Source organism: Rhinoderma darwinii, chromosome 5 (assembly GCF_050947455.1).
Source record: "Rhinoderma darwinii isolate aRhiDar2 chromosome 5, aRhiDar2.hap1, whole genome shotgun sequence".
In the NCBI taxonomy this organism is placed as follows: domain Eukaryota; kingdom Metazoa; phylum Chordata; class Amphibia; order Anura; family Rhinodermatidae; genus Rhinoderma; species Rhinoderma darwinii.
In genome coordinates, this window is record NC_134691.1 from 115,419,142 (window position 1) to 115,445,160 (window position 26,019).

The window sequence follows — 26,019 nt, forward strand, 5'->3', positions numbered from 1 at the left end:
TGTAGACATTTCTTGTAGTCTAGTAGTTCTAATGTCGATGTTAGATACAATCCTAGAGACTCTTGTGAACTGTGATCTTGGTAAAGATCGTAACGTGCTTCTCGGATGACTGCTTCTATAATGTAGCAGACTGTTTTTATCCGTTGGTTTGGAATACAGATCAGTAGTCAAAAAACCATCATTATCTTTTATGATGGTGGTGTCCAAAAAACTAATGTTCTCATTGCTAAGGCTCATGGTAAATTTTAATTCCTCTCTAACCTGATTGATGAAATTGAAGAAATCATCTAGAGATCCTTAGGGACCATCCCAAATACAGAAAATGTCGTCAATATATCTGTGCCAACATATGGCATGTTGTAGAAATAAGGAATTTGTGTATATATATTCTTCCTCAAAGAGAGACATATATGCATTAGCATAAGGTGGAGCTACATTAGAGCCCATAGCTGTCCCGCAAATCTGCACATAAAAGTCATCACCAAATAGGAAGAAATTTTCATGTAGGATCAGATAAAGTAGTTGAAGGCACAGGGATATTGAGTCTGTATTCATCGTGGTTAAATTTAGGAGATGTGTGACAGCTTGAATTCCCTTTTGATGGGTTATGGAAGTGTATAGACTATTGACATCTAAGGTAACTAAAGTACACGTGGGATTCACCCTTGAGAGCTCATTTATTTTACTTAGAAAATGACCTGTATCTAAGATGAAAGATTTTGTAGTTTTGATTAGAGGTGTTAATATTTTCTCAAGAAAGATGGACAACGGTGAAAGAATAGAGTCAGTTGAGGCTACTATGGGTCTGCCAGGTGGATTATGCAGGGATTTGTGGATTTTAGGCAAGATATAAAAAACAGGTGTTATAGGATGAGGGTTCAATAGAAATTTAAATGTCTTATCATCAATTGTGTCCCGTTTTTTTAAATCTTCCAAGATAACAGAAATTTTAGCACGAATTTTGGTTGTTGGGTCGCTATCAATTTTAATGTAGGTAATACTTATTTGACATATATATTGTCACAATACCTACCGTTATCACGATGATGTATATATTTATTGTTGATTATGGCAATTTTCTGTACCTTTTACTATTGCTAGAAAAGGATCTTGCAATTACATTTTTTTCATATGTAATGTTATTTTTCATTTGTTTATTGTGTTTTGATGCATCACCTTGTACAGTATATGTATTATATGATTATTATTTTTTCTATAGCGATTGTGATAAAGGCCTAGGTTGGGCCGAAACGTCCACAACAAAATCGCCAAAAATCGTATGACGAAATTTACAAATTAAATACAATAAAATTATTTTGAAAATCAAGGATTACTAGAGTGCTTTCAGGTTTATTCTTTGGATCTTCAGTGTGAGTTTTCCAGCCCGAACCTCTACAGCACCATTACAGCGCAAATTTTAAGAGTGCATCCTTACATATTGATAAATATTATCGTTTGGTCTTGATAAGGTGCACTCTGATCCAGATGACGTCTGAAACGTTTGCTTATGACCAATCAACCACTACGTCCATTTTATCGCAAGTTACTAATTCTGGTGAGTTTCTCCGTATTCCACCTCAAGAATTACGCACGAGGGACTACGAAAAGGAGTTACGCAAATTCACCTCTCAAGATCTACATTGTGTCACCTTGGCGGAGTATCATCGTCTCTGTAGAATCCCACGGGGTCTACGTAGCCACCTGAGACCAACATTGTTTTCGGAAGACCGACAATATTGCGATCAATTCCAGAAAATATTAAATAAATGTTCCCTGGATTTGATCATACTCACAGTTGAATACCTACAGAAGTCTATCAAGGAATCAACAGAGAAAATTAAAAATTTGGAAACACAACTATCGTCATCCTTGTCTACTAGTGAATGGGAATCTTTAAAGAATCGCACCGATAACGCTATTAAAAAATATACCAAGGAAGTCGAGCTGAGGAAAAGGGAGAAATTCCAAAGAGACGCTAACGATTATCAAAACAACACAGTTTATAGATGGTAGGAATCCTCCGGTTCATGGCGGTCACACAGAGGCTTTGCGCCCGGCAACAGGTCCACTTCAGGGAGCGATACATCTATAGAAAGACCTACCTATCGTTCTCAATGTTTTTTAGGGAACCGCAGGGGCAGAAGCGCCCAACCCGAAGGTCAGACAGGCGAAGGGAGAAGTCGAGAACCTGGCATACAGACAAGGTCCCAGGTAAGAACTATAACTTGGTGGTGAACATCTCTTCTCATACCTTGGATCCTGCGGAACTCTCAGTTCTTCAAAAAGGTTTATCCTTTTGTCCAACCACCTCGTGCAACTCGTTTGCCTTGGAACAAGAACTTAACAGTTTTTATAGAAGTTTAAGATTGAAAACACATTTTGGTCTCTCAGATGTTAATGTTAATATCAATCCTACTGTATCTACGGTTACCCCCACACCACTATCTATCGATAAGCTAGGCTTACGTATTCGAAGTCGTTTTTCTCCACCCAGAATATATCATGCTACAGAGGCATTCATAGATTTGGTTAAGAGGGACACCCTATCCCTTCTGGCGGAGTACAGATTGGGACGATACCCACATAAGCATAATCTATCTAGAGTTGAATCAGATGCCCTTAAATCTTTAAGCAATAACAAGGAAATCATCATTAAACCAGCTGATAAAGGTGGAGCGATAGTGGTGTGGGATAAAAAAGATTATATTATAGAGATAGAGAGACAACTTTCTGATGTCAATACCTACATTAAAATTGATAGCGACCCAACAACCAAAATTCGTGCTAAAATTTCTGTTATCTTGGAAGATTTCAAAAAACGGGACACAATTGATGATAAGACATTTAAATTTCTATTGAACCCTCATCCTATAACACCTGTTTTTTATATCTTACCTAAAATCCACAAATCCCTGCATAATCCACCTGGCAGACCCATAGTAGCCTCAACTCACTCTATTCTTTCACCGTTGTCCATCTTTCTTGAGAAAATATTAACACCTCTAATCAAAACTACAAAATCTTTCATCTTAGATACAGGTCATTTTCTAAGTAAAATAAATGAGCTCTCAAGGGTGAATCCCACGTGTACTTTAGTTACCTTAGATGTCAATAGTCTATACACTTCCATAACCCATCAAAAGGGAATTCAAGCTGTCACACATCTCCTCAATTTAACCACGATGAATACAGACTCAATATCCCTGTGCCTTCAACTACTTTATCTGATCCTACATGAAAATGTCTTCCTATTTGGTGATGACTTTTATGTGCAGATTTGCGGGACAGCCATGGGCTCTAATGTAGCTCCACCTTATGCTAATGCATATATGTCTCTCTTTGAGGAAGAATATATATACTCAAATTCCTTATTTCTACAACATGCCATATGTTGGCACAGATATATTGACGACATTTTCTGTATTTGGGATGGTCCCCAAGGATCTCTAGATCATTTCTTCAATTTCATCAATCAGGTTAGAGAGGAATTAAAATTTACCATGAGCCTTAGCAATGAGAACATTAGGTTTTTGGACACCACCATCACAAAAGATAATTATGTTTTTTTGACTACTGATCTGTATTCCAAACCAACGGATAAAAACAGTCTGCTACATTATAGAAGCAGTCATCCGAGAAGCACGTTACGATCTTTACCAAGATCACAGTTCACAAGAGTCTCTAGGATTGTATCTAACATCGACATTAGAACTACTAGACTACAAGAAATGTCTACAAAATTTGAGGAGAGAGGTTATCCTAAATCATTGTTAACACAAGAATTGGATAGATCACTTGCGATCAACAGCGCCACATCACTTATAAAAAAACCTAAACAGAATAGATTTACGTTAGTACTTACGTATCACCCAATAATACCCAAACTATACCAGAATATTCGGAAACATTGGTCAACATTACATACTGCTTATCCTCAAATTACTGAATTTGCTAACCCAGTGATGATGTGCTCAAAAAGATCATCTAACATTCGTGACCGTCTCATTAGAGCTGATATTGGCAGTTCTACAAGGGTCCCCAGACAAACTTTTTTACAAACCAAACGTAATGGCACTTTTCCCTGTTTGCATTGCGCAAGTTGTTCTAATATTATCAAGGGTGATAAAATTCAACACCCACATAGTAATAGGACCTTTTCGATAAAAGGCTTTTTCACATGTGATTCCAATTTTGTGATCTATCTAATTAAATGTCCTTGTGGTCTTGTCTATGTGGGTGAGACCACACAACACATCAGGGATCGATTGTCTAGTCATAAATCCACTATACGATGCAAAAAAACTTGACTACCCCTTCCGGACCATTTTGAGAAATGTAATCATAATCTTTCTCAACTAAAATTTCAAGTTATCGAACAGGTACATAGACCCAGGAGGGGAGGCAACCATATCAATTTATTAAAAAAGAGACAATCGTATTGGATACATACACTAGAGACTCTGTCTCCTAAAGGTCTCAATAGAGAATATGATCTTCTTTCCTAGATATTGTTCACATTTCTATTTTATTTTTGGTATTCCCGTTTATAATATATATTTAATTTTTTCCAGGCTCGCTAGAAAAACACGAGATCGATTAGATGACCAGATACAGGTACCATAAAACCGGTTCACCTTTTTTCCCCCCTTTCTTTCCTCCTTTGTTTCCTTTTTTCCTCCTTCTATACGTGTTTCCTCTTTCTTTTCTATATTATCGCATTATACTTCATATAAATATGTTTTATTATTATGTTTTATTATTATTATTTCTTTCTTTTCTTTCTTCACTACTAATAAAATTTATTTGAAACCACTTTACATACTATTCATATATTCATATATTTATTATAATAAAATTATCTATAATCTTTTTTCAATTGTTTTACAATATGCACGATCATATTGAACTTAATCCATATATACATCGTTTTTTTATATATACCTCATTAGGATTTCTGTAGTTATATACCTAACTAATATACATATACTATCCTACTATTCTATTGTACTATATTGATTATCACAGTATCGTAACATCATCCTGGCGTCATTGACCTTTAGTATCCATCTAGAGTCCAGCTAGCGTTTCAAACACACAGTGTTGCCAGGCTGAGTGCGCTTGCGCCGGGGTGTCACTTGCGTTCCACACACCGGATATCCGGTATCGCCGGGCTATATCAACATCTCTTGTAGGAACTCCAGCATCAGACATTACTCTGACATTAGAGCGTCTGGCAGACGCCGCTGCAGCCTATACCAATATTACCACTACATTCAGGTATGCTCGCTTGTTGATTTAATCATATAGTTCATTTTTTCATTCATGCATTCATGTGTTCTTGTCCTTTCCCCACCTTTTTTTTTTTTTTCCCTCTTCTTATCTTCTTTACTTGTTTGACTCTGTGCACATTGTATACTGGTATTTTATGGTATGGTCTCTTGTGACTGAGTAGTTATACCCCCCTTCTTGGTATAACTTCCCCTTCTAAATACCTATCGTCACAATTAAGTGACATGACGTTTCCTTTGAGCTATATTGTCTCCTTTATCTTCATAGAAGCTTTTCCTATTATAAAATTCTTAACATGATACATAAGTTATATTTAACTGAATATATTATGGATATTTACATAATACTTATTTGACATATATATTGTCACAATACCTACCGTTATCACGATGATGTATATATTTATTGTTGATTATGGCAATTTTCTGTACCTTTTACTATTGCTAGAAAAGGATCTTGCAATTACATTTTTTTCATATGTAATGTTATTTTTCATTTGTTTATTGTGTTTTGATGCATCACCTTGTACAGTATATGTATTATATGATTATTATTTTTTCTATAGCGATTGTGATAAAGGCCTAGGTTGGGCCGAAACGTCCACAACAAAATCGCCAAAAATCGTATGACGAAATTTACGAATTAAATACAATAAAATTATTTTGAAAATCAAGGATTACTAGAGTACTTTCAGGTTTATTCTTTGGATCTTCAGTGTGGGTTTTCCAGCCCGAACCTCTACAGCACCATTACAGCGCAAATTTTAAGAGTGCATCCTTACATATTGATAAATATAAACACCTAGTCAGACAGGTCAATTTCCCCATTGTATTTGTTATAATGGACAACGCGACTGGGTTTTTGTTTTTTAGTGGTTGACCCCTTTTCTTTTACTGGCACCGTGACTTCTGTGTGAAGAGTACTCAGCATAAGTACATCTTCTTTGTCATTTTATCATATTGCCAGCTGGTTACCAACATCAGATTCTCCTTTTTGTAGTTTCTTGACCAGGAGTGATTGTGGAAAATGTTTGCATTTTTTCCTGAATGTTCTACATGCTGCCGTATTTGACTCTTGCAAGCCTTGGAAAAGAGGAATGCTTGTATAATAATTATCGAAATATAATTTCTACCCCTTCTTCAACACTGGGTCCAATAGCTCCCAGACCGTTTTTGCATTAGTCTCTAATCCAACTGGGCATCCTTGGCGATTTAGATGACAGTTTGTCTCCGTTCCGTAATAGTTCCGTTGTTTTGACGAAATCAATAGTGGAGTCGACTGCGCTATTTGTTCCGTTAAAACAACGGAACCGTTGCGGAATGGAGGCAAATAGAAACCATTAGCAATGGAAGCATTACCATTAAAATCAATGGTAATGCAAACAGAAGCTATGGTTTTTGTTTGCCTTTCCGTGGGTGGGTTCCTCTGATGCAACCCATCAACGGAAAGCAAACGCTGGTGTGAACACACCCTTATTGTGTCTGCTCTAGTGGCAAGTGTGAAAACGGAAATATGTTAAAAAAATTTATTACATGGAAAGTCACATATAAAACATAAACACTACTATTTGTTTTTAAAAAATGTTTATAATAAAATCTGATTTAAATAATATGAACACAACACTAGACTCATTTACTCTCTCCCCCCAAATTTGTTTTTGAAGTATGGCAAGAGGTAGGGGTTCAATTTGTCCCCCCATGGTAAAAAGAGAACTATTGGTATAAAGGATAGAAATTCGTTATTCTAGAGCAGGGGTCGGGAACCTATGGCTCGCGAGCCAGATATGGCTCTTTTGATGGCCGTATCTGGCTCGCAGACAGGGCTCCTACCTGTCTATGGGAAGGATGCATGCACCGCGCTCCATCAGCCCGTGCACCGCGCTCCATCAGGCCGCGGTGCACGCTGATATTGGTAGTTCTTTGATGGCCTGATAAGCATTGGCGGCAGTGGTGAGCGGCAGGGAGCATGGACTACATTTCCCATAACTCCCTGCATAGCCGCGCCGTCTGCAAGCACGCACCTGCGTCCCCTAGTGAAGCGGCATCTGCCTCCTCCCTTGTGTCTCCCTTGGACGTTAACGGTAGGAAGTATTCTATTCGTCGTTGGTTAGCAACAGCATTAAAACGTTATTATGTTATAAAAAAAAGAGTTCGGAGATTTGTTGTTCTTTAAAATTAAATACAAGTCAATGTGTGCACTTTATGTACAGTGAGACTATTTAATAAAGTTCAATTATTTATTACGCTGGGTGTGCCTGCTTGTATGTACCACTTTAAGTAGTAAATGCTTTAGTTCCCTATGGGTCTGAGCCTCTCTTTTTTGTTCATTTTCTGTAAGACCAACACTTTTAAAAGGGCCACTGACAGATACAATTGCTCCAGCGGTCACTTAGTACACAAAGGAGTGTTCCTCTCTGCTGCACTAAGCCACCGCTGGACCTAAACAATAATTCGCTGTAAAATAATAAAATAGATAATTGACATAACTGACAATGCGTTGTGTGACATGTCCAACATTCCAGCTTCTTTCTTCTGCGAATGCCTCAAAGCTGGCATTCTCTCAACATCAGGTGGGAAGAATGCCAGCTTCCAGTCATGCGCAGGAAAAAGAAGAAGCCAGACTGCTGGACTGATGTCATGCATCGCAAGCTCACAATGTAAGTTATTTATTTAATTTTTTTACTGCTAATTACCATTGTTTCAGTCCAGTTGTGGCTTTATACAGCAGGGAGGAGCATTCCTTGCTGTACTAAGTGAACATTGGAGCGATTGATCTGTCAATGGCCCTTTAAACATATTGTACGGCTCTCGCGGAATTATATTTCAAAATATGTGGCGTTTACGGCTCTCTTAGCCAAAAAGGTTCCTGACCCCTGTTCTAGAGTGTTACGTTTGAAAAGTGTTATAAGTAACAAAACTATAGGAGAAAAAATTTGACCCGTAAACTTTTTTTTTCAGGTGCCTCACCAGCCAAGCCATGGAGACATGTTGTGTGGATAAAGTCTTACAGAGTTCTCATGAAAATGACAACTAAGTGCTAGCCAAAATGACCCTAGTGCGTACAGTCGTATAACAAAGATATATTGTATAGCAATACCAAACACAGAATGTTTAAAGGGGGTTTTCCAAGCATGTTGGTGCCCACTGTAAGGAAGCTAAAATGCCCCTCCCCATTATACATAATGTCTGGAAATTTACAGACAATTGTTATAGCTAGTTAGCACCTAATAGTCTTGGTGGTTTAAGTCCAAATAGGTGCAGAATTCTTTATAGGAGGTCAGAACTATGTTTTTCTGAAAAAAGCTTTAGAAGCCTGCTTCACTTTAAGCCATACGGGGGAATTTCTTAAGACTAGCGATTCACACACCAGTCTTAATCTAAATAGCGCTGGAGTTAAATGACCTCACACGCCTCTTAATAAATTAGGCACATCTGTCATCGACTAAGCAGCAGAAAGGAAAATCTATGACAGGTTCGGTCCTTGGACAACGTCGGATTCGAGGACTACTTCGATGATGGCGTTTTTTATTATCAATAAAATGGTTAATGAGGGTTGCGTGTGGGTTTTTTATTTCAATAAAATATTTTTTCTATATCTTTGTGTTTTTTTTAAAACTTTATTACTACCACCTTAGTAATGGCCGCCGGCTGATTGAAAGCGTTCATTACTAAGGCGGGACTTAGTGTTAGCCAGTGCAGAGGCTAACACTAACCCCCATTATTACCCCGGTAGAGCCGAGTACGATTTAGTACTTGACCATCTGTAGTCATGGTAGGGTAATGGGGTGGCCGCAGGCTGGTATTATCAGGCTCGGAAAGGCCAGAAACACCGTTCCCCCCCCACGTAATGCTAACCTGCTGCTGCTTTATTGTATCTGGCTGGTTATAAAAGACCCACGTCATTTAAAAAAATAAATAATAATAGTAATTGTAAAGAACGATGTGGGGTCCCTCCCAATTTTCATAACCAACCAAATACAACACAGCAGCAGCTGCCTGGCATTACCAGAGTGGGAAGAATCACTGATTTTGGCCTTCCCCAGCCTAATAATACCAGCCTGCGGCCGCCCTGGTGCCCGACCATCACTGGTGGTGGGTACCGGGGTAATAATGGGGGTTAGTGTTAGCCTCTGCACATTTATAACATTAAGCCTCGCCTTAGTAATTGACGTTGTCAATCAGCCAGCGACCATTACTAAGGCGGTAATAATAAAGTTTAAAAAAATACAAAGACAAAGGAAAAATATTTTTATTGAAATAAAAAAATCCACACAACCCTCGTTATCCATTTTATTGAGAATAAAAAAACGCTGTCATTGAAGTAGTCCTCGAATCCGACATAGTCCAACGACCGAACCTGTAAAATAACACAAACACACAAAAATAATTAGTAACACATAAAGAAGCAAAACAATTATTATTCTTACCTTTCCTGGGTCCAGCACTGGAGCCGCAATGTCAGCGTGCTGGGCCCTATATCTAATCCTATCATGTGTGATACTGTCTACTGAGCCACTGTATCTAATCCTATCCATAGATTATAGGGTTGTAGTGCTATAGATATGCTGTCTCCTATACACACATATACACACACACACACACACACACACACACACACACACACACACACACACATTTTCTTTGGGGGACACATGTATTGGGGCTATTTCCCGTGACATTTTAAGACCTTAGTGACGCCCCTGGCTGCTAGTGCTGCATCGTTGGGTCACTTAGGATTAGGAGACCCAGCGATGCAACTGAAAGCTGCGGGCTGTCGGACATGAGATGTTTACGGGGGGGCCCAATAAGAATTTTGGAAATGAGGAATAGCATGAAAGCAAAGTAAATGGTGCCGGCATTGAAGCATATGCAGAGAATGAACGGCGCGGGCATTGAGGAGGCTGTGGACCAATAGGATTCCTCAAACCCGGGACTTCTGACGTACACCCGGGTTTGAGGCATCCTATTGGTCCACAGCCTCCTCATTACCCGCCCCATTCATTCTTTGATTATGCTTCAATGCCCGCCCTATTTTCTTCGTGTCCCTTCACATAGCTCAGCAAACACTAAAGAGAGGGACCGCAATAGTTGGTGGGCGCATTAGGAATCAATACAAAAAAATGCCTGCCGGCAAAATAGGCCCTGTTTTCCAACTACAAAATGATTTAAAATAACAAATTTTTATTAAGCTATTATAGCAAAAGACAGACTACACAGAAATTAAAAGGTTCAAGTCCGCAGCTGACAAGGATCAGCATAGTGCAATATGTAGCAATTGTATTGTGGGGATACAGAGTGTCAGCGGCTGCAGAATGCCACACTCTAGTTCATAAATGAATGTAGGAAGTCAGCAGGAACAAGTGTTTAAAATTTCAAAGAAAGCCCCCCCGACATGTTTCGCTACAGATGTAGCGTCTTCAGGGGTATCGGGGCTAATGACGGCGCGCCGCGGATTTCCCATGGTTAAATGCACGATAAATTGGCCACACATGTCCCTTCATTATTGCCTAGGCCAATAAGAAACGAGACAGAGGACCGTGCCCCCACCTCAGTGATGGACAGATAGTACTGCGAATGGTAAGTTCAGCAAGGAACCACCAATGAAAAATTGCGTGTGCACGCATGCGCAGTACACGATACGGCAAAAGTAGAGACAGAATATTACAGTCAGAGAAAAGCAGACCTTGGCGCATGCGCGAAAAAACGTGCTTCAAACGTCAGTGGAGCCGAGCATGAATAACACTGAAAAACAGTGTACTTATCACCAACAACTGCAGTATAGGAGGCCTGTGCTCGGGGAACATAAGTAGCAATTAGTATTGTAAAGGGATAGAAACTGCCAATGCGTCAGCTAAGTAAAGGGAGGGGGCAGCAACCCCTCTCCGCACTTATGCACAACATCACCACTAGGGGCAATGAGGGGAGCAACCACACCAGTCAGTTTGTAGTTGCAATTCTCACAAAGAGAAACCGCAGCGGTAGCCGTCAAGAAATATAGTCTGAATTAAAGATGGTACTAAATAAGATATTAAGTTATGAGGTAATAAAGAATGGCAAAGTGGATAGGTTATAGTCATTGTTTGTTTCAATACCAAAAGCATCTTCTAGGATAATGTGCTCAAAGGTAAAGAGCACATAAATACAAACTGACCAGCCCGATGGTAATCAAGCGGGTCAAAGATGCTAGAAAAAAAATAAATATATAATTTTAATGAGAAAGATGTCCAAAGGGTCAAAGAAACGCCGCAAAAGTGAACCCCTCATTGAGGCCACGTTGACGAAGAGATCCCAAGCGATGGATACAACGTGCCTCCTCCTGTAGCAATCTACGATCCAAATTGCCTGCTCTAGGGCCAAGTTTAATTTGAGTAATACCCCAGAATTGTAGTGAACGGATATCCCCGCTATGTATGAAACGGATGTGTCTGGACAGTGGTGTATCATCTTTATGATGTATGGTACTCAGATGTTTCGAAATTCTCCTCCTTAGCTCCTGTATAGTTTTACCCACATACAGCTTAGGGCACGGGCACTTTGCTACATAGATTACGCCTTTGCTCTGGCAGTTGATGAATTGTCTAAGTTGATAGGATCTACCATCCAGTGGGTTAGTAAATTGCTTGACAGTAGGCATAAGGTAACAAAAAGAACATCGGCCACATGGATGGGAACCAATAGCCGATGATTTCAGCCAGCATTTCGGTGCAACAGTAGATCTAGAGTGGTCGCTATGCACCAAATAGTCACGCAGGTTCCTGCCTCTGCGATAAGTTATGCTGTGGGTAGGGGGGACCACATCCTGAAGGTCAGGGTCGGCCAAGAGAATTGGCCAATGTCGATGCAGGATCTCACGAACCTGGTGAGAACCAGTGTCGAAAGTACCAATGCATCGAATGTTGGTCGGTCCCATAGACTTAATGGTAGTCAAAGATTGTTTAGCACCCTGGGGTTTCCGTTCACATAACAGTTCCTTTCTATTTGTGGCCCTTGCCCTAGCGTATGCTTTGTGTAGCCATTTCCTAGGGTAACCACGTGCCAAGAATTTGGAGAAAAGTCCATCACACTCCAATTGGAAGGACCGCTCATCGGAGCAGTTCCTTTTAGCTCAGAGGTATTGCCCTATAGGAATACCCTTCTTTAGAGCGGGAGGATGGTAACTTTCCCAATGTAATGGGCTGTTAGTTGATGTTGGTTTCCGTGAGATATCAGTGTGGACACCACCAGCAGGATCCAGAGAGATTTTAAGGTCCAGGAAAGTGATCTCTTTTTCATGTATAACGTGAGTGAATTTCATGCCCACCTGATTAGTGTTAAGTGTGGCCATGAAATCATGAAATAAAGTTAAATCGCCGTCCCATAGGAGGAGAATATCGTCGATATATCTCCCCCAGAAAAGAATATGACAGGTGTAAGAAGCTAACTTATCAGTAAAGACTATGGTGTCTTCCCACCATCCCAGAAATCAATTTGCATATGTTGGTGCACAGACGGTGCCCATGGCCGTTCCTTTTATCTGTTGATAAAAATTTTGGTAAAATAGGAAATAATTGTGTGTCAGAAGAAATTGAAGTAGAGACAGTAAAAATGGATTATGTGCATGAAATTGAGTGTCCTTTGTGCTAAAAAAATGTGCAACTGCAGTGAGGCCAAATTTATGCTGAATGTTGGTGTAGAGAGACTCTACATCAATACTAGCAATAAGTGTGGAGGGGGTAACGTGAATCTCCTGGATCCTGTTGATGGTGTCCTTGGTATCTTTCAGGAATGATGGTAGAGAGGTGACGAAAGGGGAAAGGATCTCGTCAAGATACATGCTGATACACTGAGTAAGGCTATCATTGCCTGACACAATGGGCCTGCCTGGAACTGGGCGGGATGCCTTATGGATCTTAGGCAGAGCATAAAAGGTCACCAACGTAGGAAAAGTATTGTAAATCCGTTTAAATTCCTCGCTGGTGATCATTCTCTGTGTCTTTGCCTCATCAAGTAGCGTGTGCAGATCCTTAAGAAAAAGATCAGTGGGGTTTTTTTCAAGAATGATGTAAGTGGTGATATCATCCAATAATCTGTGAGCCATAGCAACATAATCGTCCAAATTAATGACCACAATATTGCCCCCTTTGTCAGAGGGTTTGATGGTAATTTGGTGATTGTGGCAATGTTCATCTAGGGCCACCCTTTCTGGCTCGCTGAGGTTAGCAAGTGCTCTAGTTCTATCCATTTTGATTCTTTTCAGATCTGCACATACCAGCTTAACGAAAATATCTATGTGGGCATATTGTGAGAATGGTGGAGTGAGCTTCGACTTAGGGCGCAGCGAGGAAAAGGGACCAACAGCTGCAATGGGCCCAACTTCATTTTCATACAGGAGAGTTTCAATATCTTTGAGTGTATTGGCTTCGGCCCTATCAATATCTCTCGTGCTTAATGCATTATTTTTAAAATACTTATGTAGTGCCACCTTTCTGGCAAATAGATTCACATCCTTTGTCCAGACAAATTCGTCGAACAGAGGAGTAGGAGTAAAAGATAGGCCTCTACGCAATAATGTCAATTGAGAGTCATTTAGGTGAACAGAGGATATGTTATACACCTGCATTTCGTCACTTCTAGTTGGAACGGAGGGAATACATTGTGGTACCATTAGCCCAGGTTCCACCGGGGGTTGGCAGTTCCTAAAAAAGGAAACGTGTTGAGGGGTCCACTTGTATTGTTGGTAATGCCGGTAGGGCATCTGGTAGTAGTAGAATTTTGGCTGGAGACAATGCCAGTTGTTCGAGGAGTTGATGGTATAATTGAGGTAGTGTAGTCTGTCTTTTGCTATAATAGCTTAATAAAAATGTGTTATTTTAAATCAATTTGTAGTTGGAAAACAGGGCCTATTTTGCCGGCAGGCATTTTTTTGTATTCACATAGCTTAGTGCTCGTGCACTGTCTGCCGCAAAAATTGTGTCTACCTGGAAAACCCCTTTAGTGCCATAATACTGATGTATAGCTGTTAATAAATGCCCCCTATCGAGTTACATAATTAAATTCTATTTGCCTAGATTTGCCTAGAGCTACCACTACGGGGAGCTCGCTTCTTAGGGATTTATACAGCTCCCATTAAACTATAATAAATCAATATGCAGTGAGCTCCCACGAATGGCTTTAGAAAGAATTGCATAATTTAAATCAGCTTCTCATGAAAAGCTCATGGGGAGGTGGTGCCAGATACTAGGAAACCGCTCCTATGTGTGCCCCTGACCAAATTGAGACCAGTAGGAGTTGGTCTCAAACATAGTCTATTTGGAAGGACGTTAATATCCGCTAAATATCATGGATGAGCGTTATTTGTAACTCCTGATTGTGAATTGGTAACAGGTATTGTATGCAAAGATAAGGTAGAACCTGAGGCATATATATGTTGTGTAATTATACATGACTACCCCATAATGTATAATCTTAAGCCTAAGCAATGCCAACAACTGCTAATGTTATCTGGAATCTGTCAAGACTTTATTCTTTGGTGTAAAATGTGTAATATGTTAATATAAATCAAAGTTTCTTTCATATACATTTATGTACAGTATGGAGATATATATACAACAAATTTCCAATTTGGAGGGGTACATAAGCCCATCCACCCCAAACAGTAAAGGAGTGAAAGTATACAGGGAACAGTCTTCAGGTTAGGGTACAATACTGCATAAAGTATATCCTGATTTATCAACACTGTTAAAAAAAATTACCCAATATTTTGGAGCGCAATAAGATCACAACAGTAATATGGCACAGACGAGACTGAGACTTCAGTGGTGCATAAAATAGTTTTCTCTCTAGAATATATTAATACAAAATGTCTGCTGGCGTAAAGTGCAATTACTGTTGTGCAGTCGTGTAAGGCAGGGTAAGGCTTGGTGAAGTCCAGAGATCAAGTTTCAGATGGGTTTGGATTTACAGAATGGGGTGCTGAAGACTATGGAGGGAAAGAAATGGTTATCAGAGCATAAGTTCTCAGGCATCCTAGTGCGTCAAGTAAAAAAATATGATGTCTTCAAACGGCAACAGGTCCTTGGTCCCATGATATCAAATAGAAGGGTATTTCCTCTAACTTCAGTTTATCTAGTCCAAATGTTTATAATTGCAAATAAACACCAATAAGGCATAGGAATACTCAGAAATAATGATACTGAATGTAAGGGCGTTCCCGATCTAATTTTCTGGCTTCCCTCAATTGAACCTTCGGGTCTTAAGATTGAGGAAGAACATTTGACCAGTGGTACTTGGTATGATGTTGCTCTTTTTTCAGGTCTATCTGGACTCGAACCATCGCTTGGTCTTTGGCCATTATAAAGCAAGTACCTTCCTTGTGAATCTTGTTCCATCCTGAAGAGCTCATATTCAGTGTGGGGAAGCCTGATTCCTAAAGCCACGCAGCCATTGGTATGAGTTACATCTTGTTCCAGGCCGACATTCCATGATTTCTCTGTTCCACACTCATTTCCATTGAAAACATTTAGAAGAGAAGCTGTAGCATAGTCCATTGGAGTCACTTTCATGTGATTTACTGTAAAAAAGGAATCATTCATTTAAATTATGAATGCTTTATATACTTCCTGTAAATAACATGCCAAAATACATCATAAAACACTAATATATGTAGTAAATGGGTTCTACTACAGCATCCATAGTAACTGCCCAAAGGTAAAAGGGGCCTACTCAGGTGCTGCAATGTACCTTTTTGTAAGAAAAAAAACTCTGGAAGCTTTCTGCTGTCTACAGATGTTTCCACCTTTAACTTTTCTTGAATTTGTCTACTATTTGTCATTATACCAATTCAATACTGTAAATGTATAAGTTTTTTTTAACATAGTATTCTATGGGAGACAGATATCTAACGGATGGTATCAGTCACAGCCATCCAGTAAGAAATTATACATTATATGTATAGTTTTTTCAAAATGGGGGTCTATGGGCGATGGATGGCTGATGGATAGACAGCATCCATCAGGCGTATGGAGTTTTTTTCTTTACATGTTTGTTTAACACCTCAGGATATATTGGGTTTAGAGAGACGTTAAGGAAGGACACATCTGTAGCTCTACTAAGCAGTTTATTTGTGAAGAAGATCTAGTATATGACTACTATTCATTCTTGGTTACATTTCAAGGAATAGGTCCATTCTTGACTTTTTTATGTGGCCTTATGAATTTTAGTTATGCCCCGTTCTTCTGTTTCTTTTTTGTTATATATTGAAAGCTAAAAATGTAAACCTATGGATGGAATGATGTCATTGCTCCCAAGGATTACCCACCTTTGAAGACAAATTCTGTTCCTCCCATGACCTTAGTTGAGTGCACGCCTCTGCTGTAGCGGCCTTTGGCATAAATGGTGAATGTAGGATGCTTGCATATTGGGTCAGAGTAGTGATAGTAATAACCTTCCCAGGTATGGTTTTTGTCATGGAAGATAAAGTGTCTGGTGAGGAAGAGGACTTCTGGACGTACTTCACAACGTTGGCTCACCCATTCCCCATTCAGTCCAATAGTCAGGTCTGCATTGGGAGGTAATATTGGAGGATGATGCTCATCTGACCGGAAGATGATTCTACAGGAAATGCAGGACTGGTCATGGTTCTGAAACACAGCATGAAGATATGAGCATAGATACACACTATTCAACGCCTTTTTTTTTTTTTAATCAACTTCTTAACATTAAAAAAATTAAAAGTACTAGTAATGACTAGGGCCACCAATTACCCTCACCCCTATACAGGGTTGTATATTATTACATTAACTATACTGAACATATGATCATACACCAAATGAAGAAAATTATTGGGACACACGTCTTAATCATTGAGTTCAGGGTCTTTCATTCAGTCCCATTGCCAAATGTGAATAAAATCAAGCACCTAGCCATGCAGTCTGCCTTTACAAACATTTGTCAAAGAATGGGTCGTTCTAAAGAGCTCACTGAATCCCGGCGTAGTACTGAAATAGGATGCAGCAAGTCAGTTTGTGAAATTTCTTCCCTCCTAGATATTCCATGATCAACTGTTAGTGATATTATTGCAAAATGGAAGCGTTTAGGAACCACAGCAACTCAGCCATGAAGTGAAGTAAAGTTACATAGGGGGGTCACCGCGTTGCCAACGCTCTGCTTACTCAATAACTGCAGACCCAAAACTCCTCCGGCCTTAACATCAGTACAAAATTTGTGTGCCGAGGGCTTCATGGCATGGGTTTCCATAGCCAAGCAACTGAATGCAAGTATTACATCACCAAGCACAATGCCAATGGACTTGGAAACTTGGAGACGTGGAAACGTGTTCTGGGGAGTGATGAATCACACTTCTCTATCTAGGCAGTCTGATGGACAAGTCTGGGTTTAGCGAATGCCAGGAGAACGTTACCTGCCTGACTGCATTGTGCTAACTGTAAAGTTTGATGGAGGAGGGATAATGCAATGGGGTCGTTTTTCAGGGGTTGGCCGAGGCCCCTTAGATCCAGTGAAGGGAAATCTTAATGCTTCAGCTTACCAAAATATTTTGTACAATTGTATGCTTCCAACTTTGTAGGAACAGTTTGGGGAATCCCTTTTCTGTGACAGTGCCCTAGTGCACAAAGCGAGGTCTTTAAAGACATGGCTGGGTGAGTTTGGTGTGGAAGAACTGGACAGGCCCGCACAGACAACCTCAACCCCATCAAACAACTTTGGGATGAACTAGAACTGAGATTGTGAGCCAGGCCCCCTCATCCAACATCAGTGTCTGACCTCACAAATGCTCTTCTGGATGAATGGGAAAAAATTCACACAGACACTCCAAAATCTTGTAGAAAGGCTTCTCAGAAGAGTGGAAGATATTTTAGCTGCAAAGGGAGACCAAATCCATATTAATGCCTATGTATTTAGAATGGAATGTCATAAAAGCTCCTGTAGGTGTAATGTGTAGGTGTCCCAATACTTTTGTCAATATAATGTATATTTACTGTAGTAGTATAACACATGCAAAGCATTTAAAAGGTATAAAAAGTGCTATGAGCCCCCCAAGAAAAGATAATGGGGCAGATTGATTAATGCTGTCTTACCATGTAAACAGACCAGGCAGTCAGAAGATGCGCCAGATTTATCAAAGTGGTGCATGCTGTATGATAAATTTGGTGCATATTGCTTGACCTGCCTTGGTTTTGATTTTTTTCCCGTTTATACCACCTGGATTTAGCTTCTTTTGCAACAGAATTTTGTGCCAGATTTTAGTCGCAATTGTGGCGCACTTTGTCACATGTCAAGCCAAGACCCCCCTATGGGTCTGTTATATGGACCCTTAGGCACTCGGTAAGGAACTGTTTTCTTCCTTAGAAAATACGGCATGTGATTGGAACAAGCCACAATTTTTTATTCTCACATATTCTGCATGGTTCCGTGAGAAAAATAAACCTTTGTGTGCCAACATATAAAATTAGATGTACTGTATATACTGTAGGTACAGTATGGCACAATAATAGGTTATGTGGCAGTAAATGGGAGAGGAATCCTCCAGCTCACCAATCCTATGTCCGAGCCCGGACAGCGCACGGATCCTCGTGGCGGCACACGATGAAGATCAAAGCAGAAAAAGAGAAACCTGATACAGCGCTGGGTTCAAAAGGAAGTAATATTCCAACTTTATTCCAAATATATTAAAAGGTCCATATAGAAAGGGGAGGATGTATCATATAGCAGGCCTACGCGTTTCAGACAAATCACTTGTCCTTACTCATGGCAAGACGCCATGACTAAGGACAAGTGATTTGTCTGAAATGCGTAGGCCTACTATCTGATGCATCCACCCCTTTGTATATCGACTTTTTAATATATTTGGAATAAAGTTGGAATATTACTTCCTTTTAAACCCAGCGCTGGATCAAGTTTCTCTTTTTCTGCTTTAATAGGTTGTGCTCAGTATTACAGATCCATATAACAGGAATCTGTAACATGGTCACGTGCATGGGCCCTAATAGTTATTTTCTCTGAATAGTCTCCAATTTGATCTCTCTGGGCTTCTTTATTGTTTATTAACAAGGATTAAACTGTATTTCTTAAAATCTTCTTAATAGTTACTTACAACTATAAGTTTATTAAAGCAACCATGCAAACACAACATCAACATGCTGTACCCATGTTCTAAAGAAAAACAGCAACAACATGGTTAAGCTTCGTGTGGCCAGATACTGCAGCTTGGCATGTGTTTGCCAGGGCACTTCAGTGCTGAGGAGTCAAGATTAAGGAAAAGGCTGTGTTTGATGTTATATCAAAGCCCTCTTTGATCATGATTAGAATATTGTGCTGGTTTCCATAAAGGAAATGTTTGTCTGCAAGATCTGTATCACTAGAACTTGTCACATGTAATGTTTTTTATAGTCCTTTGTTAATGGCAAGAGACAAAAATGTTTTAGCTTTAACATAAAATTATATTTTATGCATAACGTATATATTATTCTCGAATACAGTATTGCTATTTATAATAGTAATAATAAGCTCTTATAATAAACATCGGATTAACTGATTTACAATTACAGCATAGACACAAACACCTAAATATTGATGATATAATGAATAAATTATACCGTTGAGAAATAGTTTTTGCAATACATATGAGATACTATTATGACCTTTATGGGATAAGTTATTAGCAAGATCAATGGGAGATTTCTTTTACATCAAAATGTTGGAAACATGTGGCTTTAATTAATGGATACAACCTAAAGGCTTGAGCACTTTAAAGCCATATTTTATTGCTATAAAATTAAATGTAAATATTTCAGCAAAGTCTTTTACCATTTTTTGTATACAGCTCCAATGCCATTTCATGCATCCTCTTGGTTACAAGCTACAAACCCAGGCTGTGTATGGTCTAAACCACCTGCACCATCAACACATATAGGCCTGCAAAGGAACCGTATGCACAGAACATTGGGATATTTTAAATCAAAACTATTTCCAAACTTATTTTTTTACATTACATGTTTTTGAGCCTATATATATATATATATATATATATATATATATATATATATATATATATATATATATATATATATAAAATGTATCTACGGCAATTTTTAGGATTTGCTTCTAGAACGGATATTTAGATCTGACATTAGAGTGAATTTATTAAGACTGGTGTAAGTCTTATTCTCAAGAACATTGGAGTAAAATATGCCTAATTTATTTAGAGGCACATGCCTCTTAATAAATTAAACGCACCTCTAGCCATCCGTGTTCCAGAAACTCAAATCTACGGCAGATGTGCACTGCGTAGATTTGCGCTGTAATTTATGCCAGGTTCTGGCGTAAATTATAGTAAATTTGTTGGACCGCAGTTAGCCTGTCCCTATTGCTAAGCAACAGTCCCCTTTTAAAAAAGTTCCTGGTGCGATGTAAAAGTAAAATAAGTAGAAAAAAATTATCACAAAACAAGCGTGCGCCATAATGTGCGTCTTTTTTTACGCAACTAGTCTTGTAAACCTCATAATAATTTTCCCCTATAGTGTCTTTTGCCTATACAGTATTTTTAACAGTAAAGATTATAACAGAGTTGTCTCATGAAAACAACCGCTTTTCAAATGCAAAGTGGTTGTTTTAGGGCTGATTTGACTAACCCCTTGTGATCAGCTGTTATTCTGGAGGACGAATCGTGTGGCCAGACACTTTCACTTGCATTCAATGACCATAAATTTAATGCATGGGTGAACCAGGTCTGCCAAATCGGGAGCCACTCTTAGATAGAGGCTTTATGTTCTAGTAGATAGAATAGAGGCTTTATATTCTAGTAGATAGAAGGGGTCCCCGAACTATGATGTTCATCTGCCCTAATAGGGTGTGTGGACAGGGGATGCCTCCATGAGACAACACCTTTAAGCTATATCCGAGCTCAATACAAATCTAAATGAATGGAGATGAATTGTGTTAATTTTCGAAAGCGTCAGTCAGAATGTGAATACTGTGCTATGTGTATTCTGTACTCAGTAGTGCTGCTTAACTGAAGATGTCAGCTCTGTACACAATATAATATGAATTGTTGCACAGTAAACCAGTTAAGCAGGTCAGCTCTGTATCTGTTGGCTGGGATCCTTCCGGCAGTTCAAAAAAGTCTTTGTGTTATTAGTAGAAAATTACATATTTTTGGCAACAGCGAATAATATAAATACAATGTAAATAAATATGTGCCAATGTTAGAGCTTTTGATGTTCTGTAATGAGAATAGTATCACTGAGGATATCCTGTATCCTTGAGAGACAAAAACATTTGGAGGAAGACAAATGAAAAAAGAACAGATGAGCAGTTCTTCCATATACAGCGGAAGGCAAATATTTTCTTATATGAATAATAAATGTAGACATGAAGATTGATGTGAATCCTTTCTACCAGGTAGTGATCCTAGAGTCTCATTCTTAAACTGTATGTTTCTGTGGATTTCGGGTAAATAGATGTTGACCAGAAAATTATCCAACCGACTGCTATCTAATGTGTATAGCCAACTTTAGTTGGAAGAACCTTTTAACACTACCATTGTTGCACTAGTCCAGAAGTGGGGAACGTCCGGCCCGTGGGCCATATAAGGCCTGCAAAATCATTTGGTCTGGCCCTGCCGACACGCACCGATCTCACTCAGACCACCTCGTCATTCGCTACTTGGCTCCATCCGCCCTTCTCCTGCTCCTAAATATGAGTGATGTCACTCACATTTAGGAGCAGGAGGAGGGCGGACGGAGCCAAGTAGTGTCATTCACTACTACTGAATGTGGCGGCGTTTTGAGTGAGGTCGGTGCGTGCTGGGAGTGGACCAGTCCAGTCCAGCACACACCGAACTCACTCCTCCTCCTGCTCCTAAAATTTTGAAATTTAGCTGAGGCCTCATGTAGAGTTAGGACCTAAATGCATCTGCCGCGAGCCACGGCCCACTCAGACACGCCTCATCAAAGAGAAGCATTTCCAGCCATCACATTAGGGGTGAGTGAATTAAATATTTGACTAAATATAGCAGGCTCATTTTTAAGTCATTATCATTATGCTCAGCAACTTCTTTGCATTTTGAACCTGCTTTCCTGCAATGTCTGGACAGATTTCATACTGTGCCAAGTTCTCACAGTATTCCACTACATGATATAGAATTATCCCTTTCAAGTTTTTAGTTCATAAATATGGCTGAATATATTTCTATATACAATTCAGGAATATGACTTTTCTGTTTTGCTTTCAACCCTGATTTATGATCCAGAATCTGATAGCATAAAATATACTTCATATTTCTTTGTATAAAAGAAAAAATGACATCAGTGTCCAATTTTATTTTTGGCATTGAAAGGGAAACTTCAATGCAACATACAAGTTATCTTGGTCTGTTGTAACTAGCAAGGACTATACAATCATTAAAATGTGTAGCGCTGTGAACCTGAACGACTCCAACATTGCTAAGAGCACAAAGATCAAATAAAATAATTGATATCCTGAACATAAAAGGAAGCCTCAACTATTATGAGGATCTCAATTAATTTATAAAGAAACATTCGACCTAGATATGTTTAGCAATGTGCCATATGGATGAAAAACTTAAAGGGGTTATCCTACTACAACAACTTGTCACCTATCCACAGAATAGGTGATAAGTATTTGATCGCTGGAGGTCACACCACTGATCACCTCCCGCTCCATTCATTCTCTAAGGGAATGCCGTAAATAACCGAGTACAGCGCTGAAACAGCTATCACCTATCCTGATAGTTGTTGTGGTGGGATAACCCCTTTAATTATGAACCATTATGAAAAGTCATGTAACTGGTTTGAGAAAACGAAGTGTGGCTGAAGAAGTCAAATAAGCTTAAAGAGGCTCTGTCACCAGATTTTGCAACCCCTATCTGCTATTGCAGCAGATAGGCGCTGCAATGTAGATTACAGTAACGTTTTTATTTTTAAAAAACGAGCATTTTTGGCCAAGTTATGACCATTTTTGTAGTTATGCAAATGAGGCTTGCAAAAGTCCAAGTGGGTGTGTTTAAAAGTAAAATTCCAAGTGGGCGTGTATTATGTGCGTACATCGGGGCGTTTTTAATACTTTTACTAGCTGGGCGTTCTGATGAGAAGTATCATCCACTTCTCTTCAGAACGCCCAGCTTCTGCCAGATCACGCTGTGACGTCACTCACAGGTCCTGCATCGTGTCAGACGAGCGAGGACACATCGGCACCAGAGGCTTCAGTTGATTCTGCAGCAGCATCGTCGTTAGCAGGTAAGTCGATGTAGCTACTTACCTGCAAACGCTGATGCTGCTGCAGAATCAACTGTAGCCTCTGGTGCCGATGTGTCCTCGCTCGTCTGACACGATGCAGGACCTGTGAGTGACGACACAGCGTGATCTCTCAAGAACACGCTATCTGCACTGCCAGAAGCTGGGCGTTCTGAAGAGAAGTGGATGATACTTCTCATCAGAACGCCCAGCTAGTAAAAGTATTAAAAACGCCCCGATGTACGCACATAATACACGCCCACTTGGACTTTTGCAAGCCTCATTTGCATAACTACAAAAATGGTCATAACTTGGCCAAAAACGCTTGTTTTTTAAAAATAAAAACGTTACTGTAATCTACATTGCAGCGCCTATCTGCTGCAATAGCAGATAGGGGTTGCAAAATCTGGTGACAGAGCCTCTTTAAATCATAAATACTGTAGAGAGTGCTGAGTAGTATTGTATATATGGAGAAAGGTATTTTACCTCCCATAACCCTAAGCATAGCTCTGGGCCAAATGCAAAATATGTACCAGGGCCCCTCACCTACCATGTACCATGTATAATAAATTTGTTTTTTAATGTGGCATAGTTACATATTTGATAAAAAACACAGGTCCATAAAATTCAACCTATAATCCTACAGGGTTGCTCCAGAGAAAGGAAAAAAAAACAATGAGACAGTTGCGAAGCGCTTCATTCTTCCAGACTCCAAATATGGCAATCAGATAAAATCCCTGGATCAACTACCCATTTCTAGCATTCTAGTACATGTAATGTGGGATATTATATATGTCAAGAAAGGCATACATGACCCTCCTTAACTTGTTAAAAAAAATCTGCCATCACAACATTTTTGGGCCAGCGAGTTCCATAGCCTAACTGCTTTTAGTAAAGACGTTTATGATGATGATGGTGAAACCTTCTCTCCTCTAAATGTAGTGGATGATCCCTTGTTATAATTTGTACACAGTAATTAAATCGCTCCTAAACCACCTTCATTACACACTAAATAACTCCAAGTTTGATAACTATTCTTGGTACTGCAATCCACCCATTCCATTAAAGGGGCTCTCTGGCAAATTATTTTTTTTTGCATATAATGCTAACTCACCAGCAATATTCTAGCAGTGTCATTTGTTTCTTCCCAGCTTCGTTGCATCTATACATTTTGAACCATTTCAATATGGGCAGCTGTGTCATGTGATCTCAGTCTGACCTCCAAAATAGACCATGGTCTCATGTGTAGACATGAGGTCATTTTCTTTTGTGCGTCTGACTTTCTGTGAACTACAGGATTACATCATCACAAATCAAATCCCTCCTGGCATAACTTAGACACCTCCCCTGCACACCCAGCTCCATCCTCCCTGTTGCTCTGTATGTCCCTCCATGCAAATTGTGCTACTAAGGCACAAGGAGTGCAGTAAAATAATAGGCGCGTTCATACGATTAGCAGCAGAGTTATAAACCTCCCCTGACACACACTGCCTTTCTATACTATCTGTGATTACTGTGTGCAGAGTCCAGTGTATTTCTACGAGATGCTGCTTCATACTGCCTCACTTAAAAACTGAAATGAAGAAACCTATCACTACTAGAATGCAGAATTCAGAGGAGAGACTGAGGCTGCATCACATAGGATACACTAAGACTCTGCAGTGTGAGGACAGAAGGTATATTTCACTTAACTATCTCTTGCTTCACTTAGATCGGACACAGAGCAGAGCACGCACAGTGAGATAAGACTCTGCCCCCTCTGTCTTTGCAAAGCTAGGAGCATCATGGGAAATGTAGTCTGCATTAGGGGAACCATATCAGAGGGGAAGAAGGAACCAAGATGGCAGACAACCCATAAATGATACATCAACTTAAACAGGTATACACAGGGCATACACAGGAGCCCCTACATTATTCTTTAATAGCAGCCTATGCTGCAATATATATATATAAAAAAAAGAAAAAAATAGCTGGAGTGCTTTTATTTCCTTGGCCGCACTCCATTGCAACCGATCTAGTTTATCTGTTCTTCTTATACACAGGTTCTCATAATTGTATAATTGTGCACAATATTCCATGTGTGCTCTGACTAGTGGTTTGTATAGAGGCAAAACTATGTTCTTGTCATGTGCATTTATGCCTCTTTTGATGCATCCCATGGTTTTATTTGCCCTGGCAGCAGCTGGATAACACTGGTTACTAAAGTTAAGGAGGACCTGTCAACTCTCCTGACATGTCTGTTTCACGAAATAATTTTATTTACATGGAGCAATTCTGTAGCATCTTTTCTTAGAACTCCAATTTTTGACGTTCCTTTGTTATTCTTCTTGGAAATGTATAAATAACAGATTAAGACTGTGTATAAACACACTCTTTTGACAAGCGGAATAGTAACACCCAGTTGTCCATTTATTCAAAAATTTCTAGGAAGAAAAACAGAGAAATAGCACAATGTAGAGTTCTAAGAAATATGCTCCAGAATT

General features: G+C 39.4%; 1 protein-coding gene across 1 annotated transcript in view; it reads right to left on the bottom strand.

Annotated features, from left to right (window-relative positions):
• Positions 1-14,741: 14,741 nt before the first annotated feature.
• Positions 14,742-26,019, bottom strand: part of APCDD1 (APC down-regulated 1) — a 53,006-nt gene continuing 41,728 nt past the window's right edge. The window contains exons 4-5 of the mRNA XM_075828368.1: positions 16,585-16,906; positions 14,742-15,837 (exon numbers count right to left, since the gene is read on the bottom strand). Coding sequence (XP_075684483.1) covers positions 15,389-15,837; positions 16,585-16,906 — 771 coding nt within the window. The 3' untranslated portion in view covers positions 14,742-15,388. The remainder of the gene's footprint in view (positions 15,838-16,584; positions 16,907-26,019) is intronic.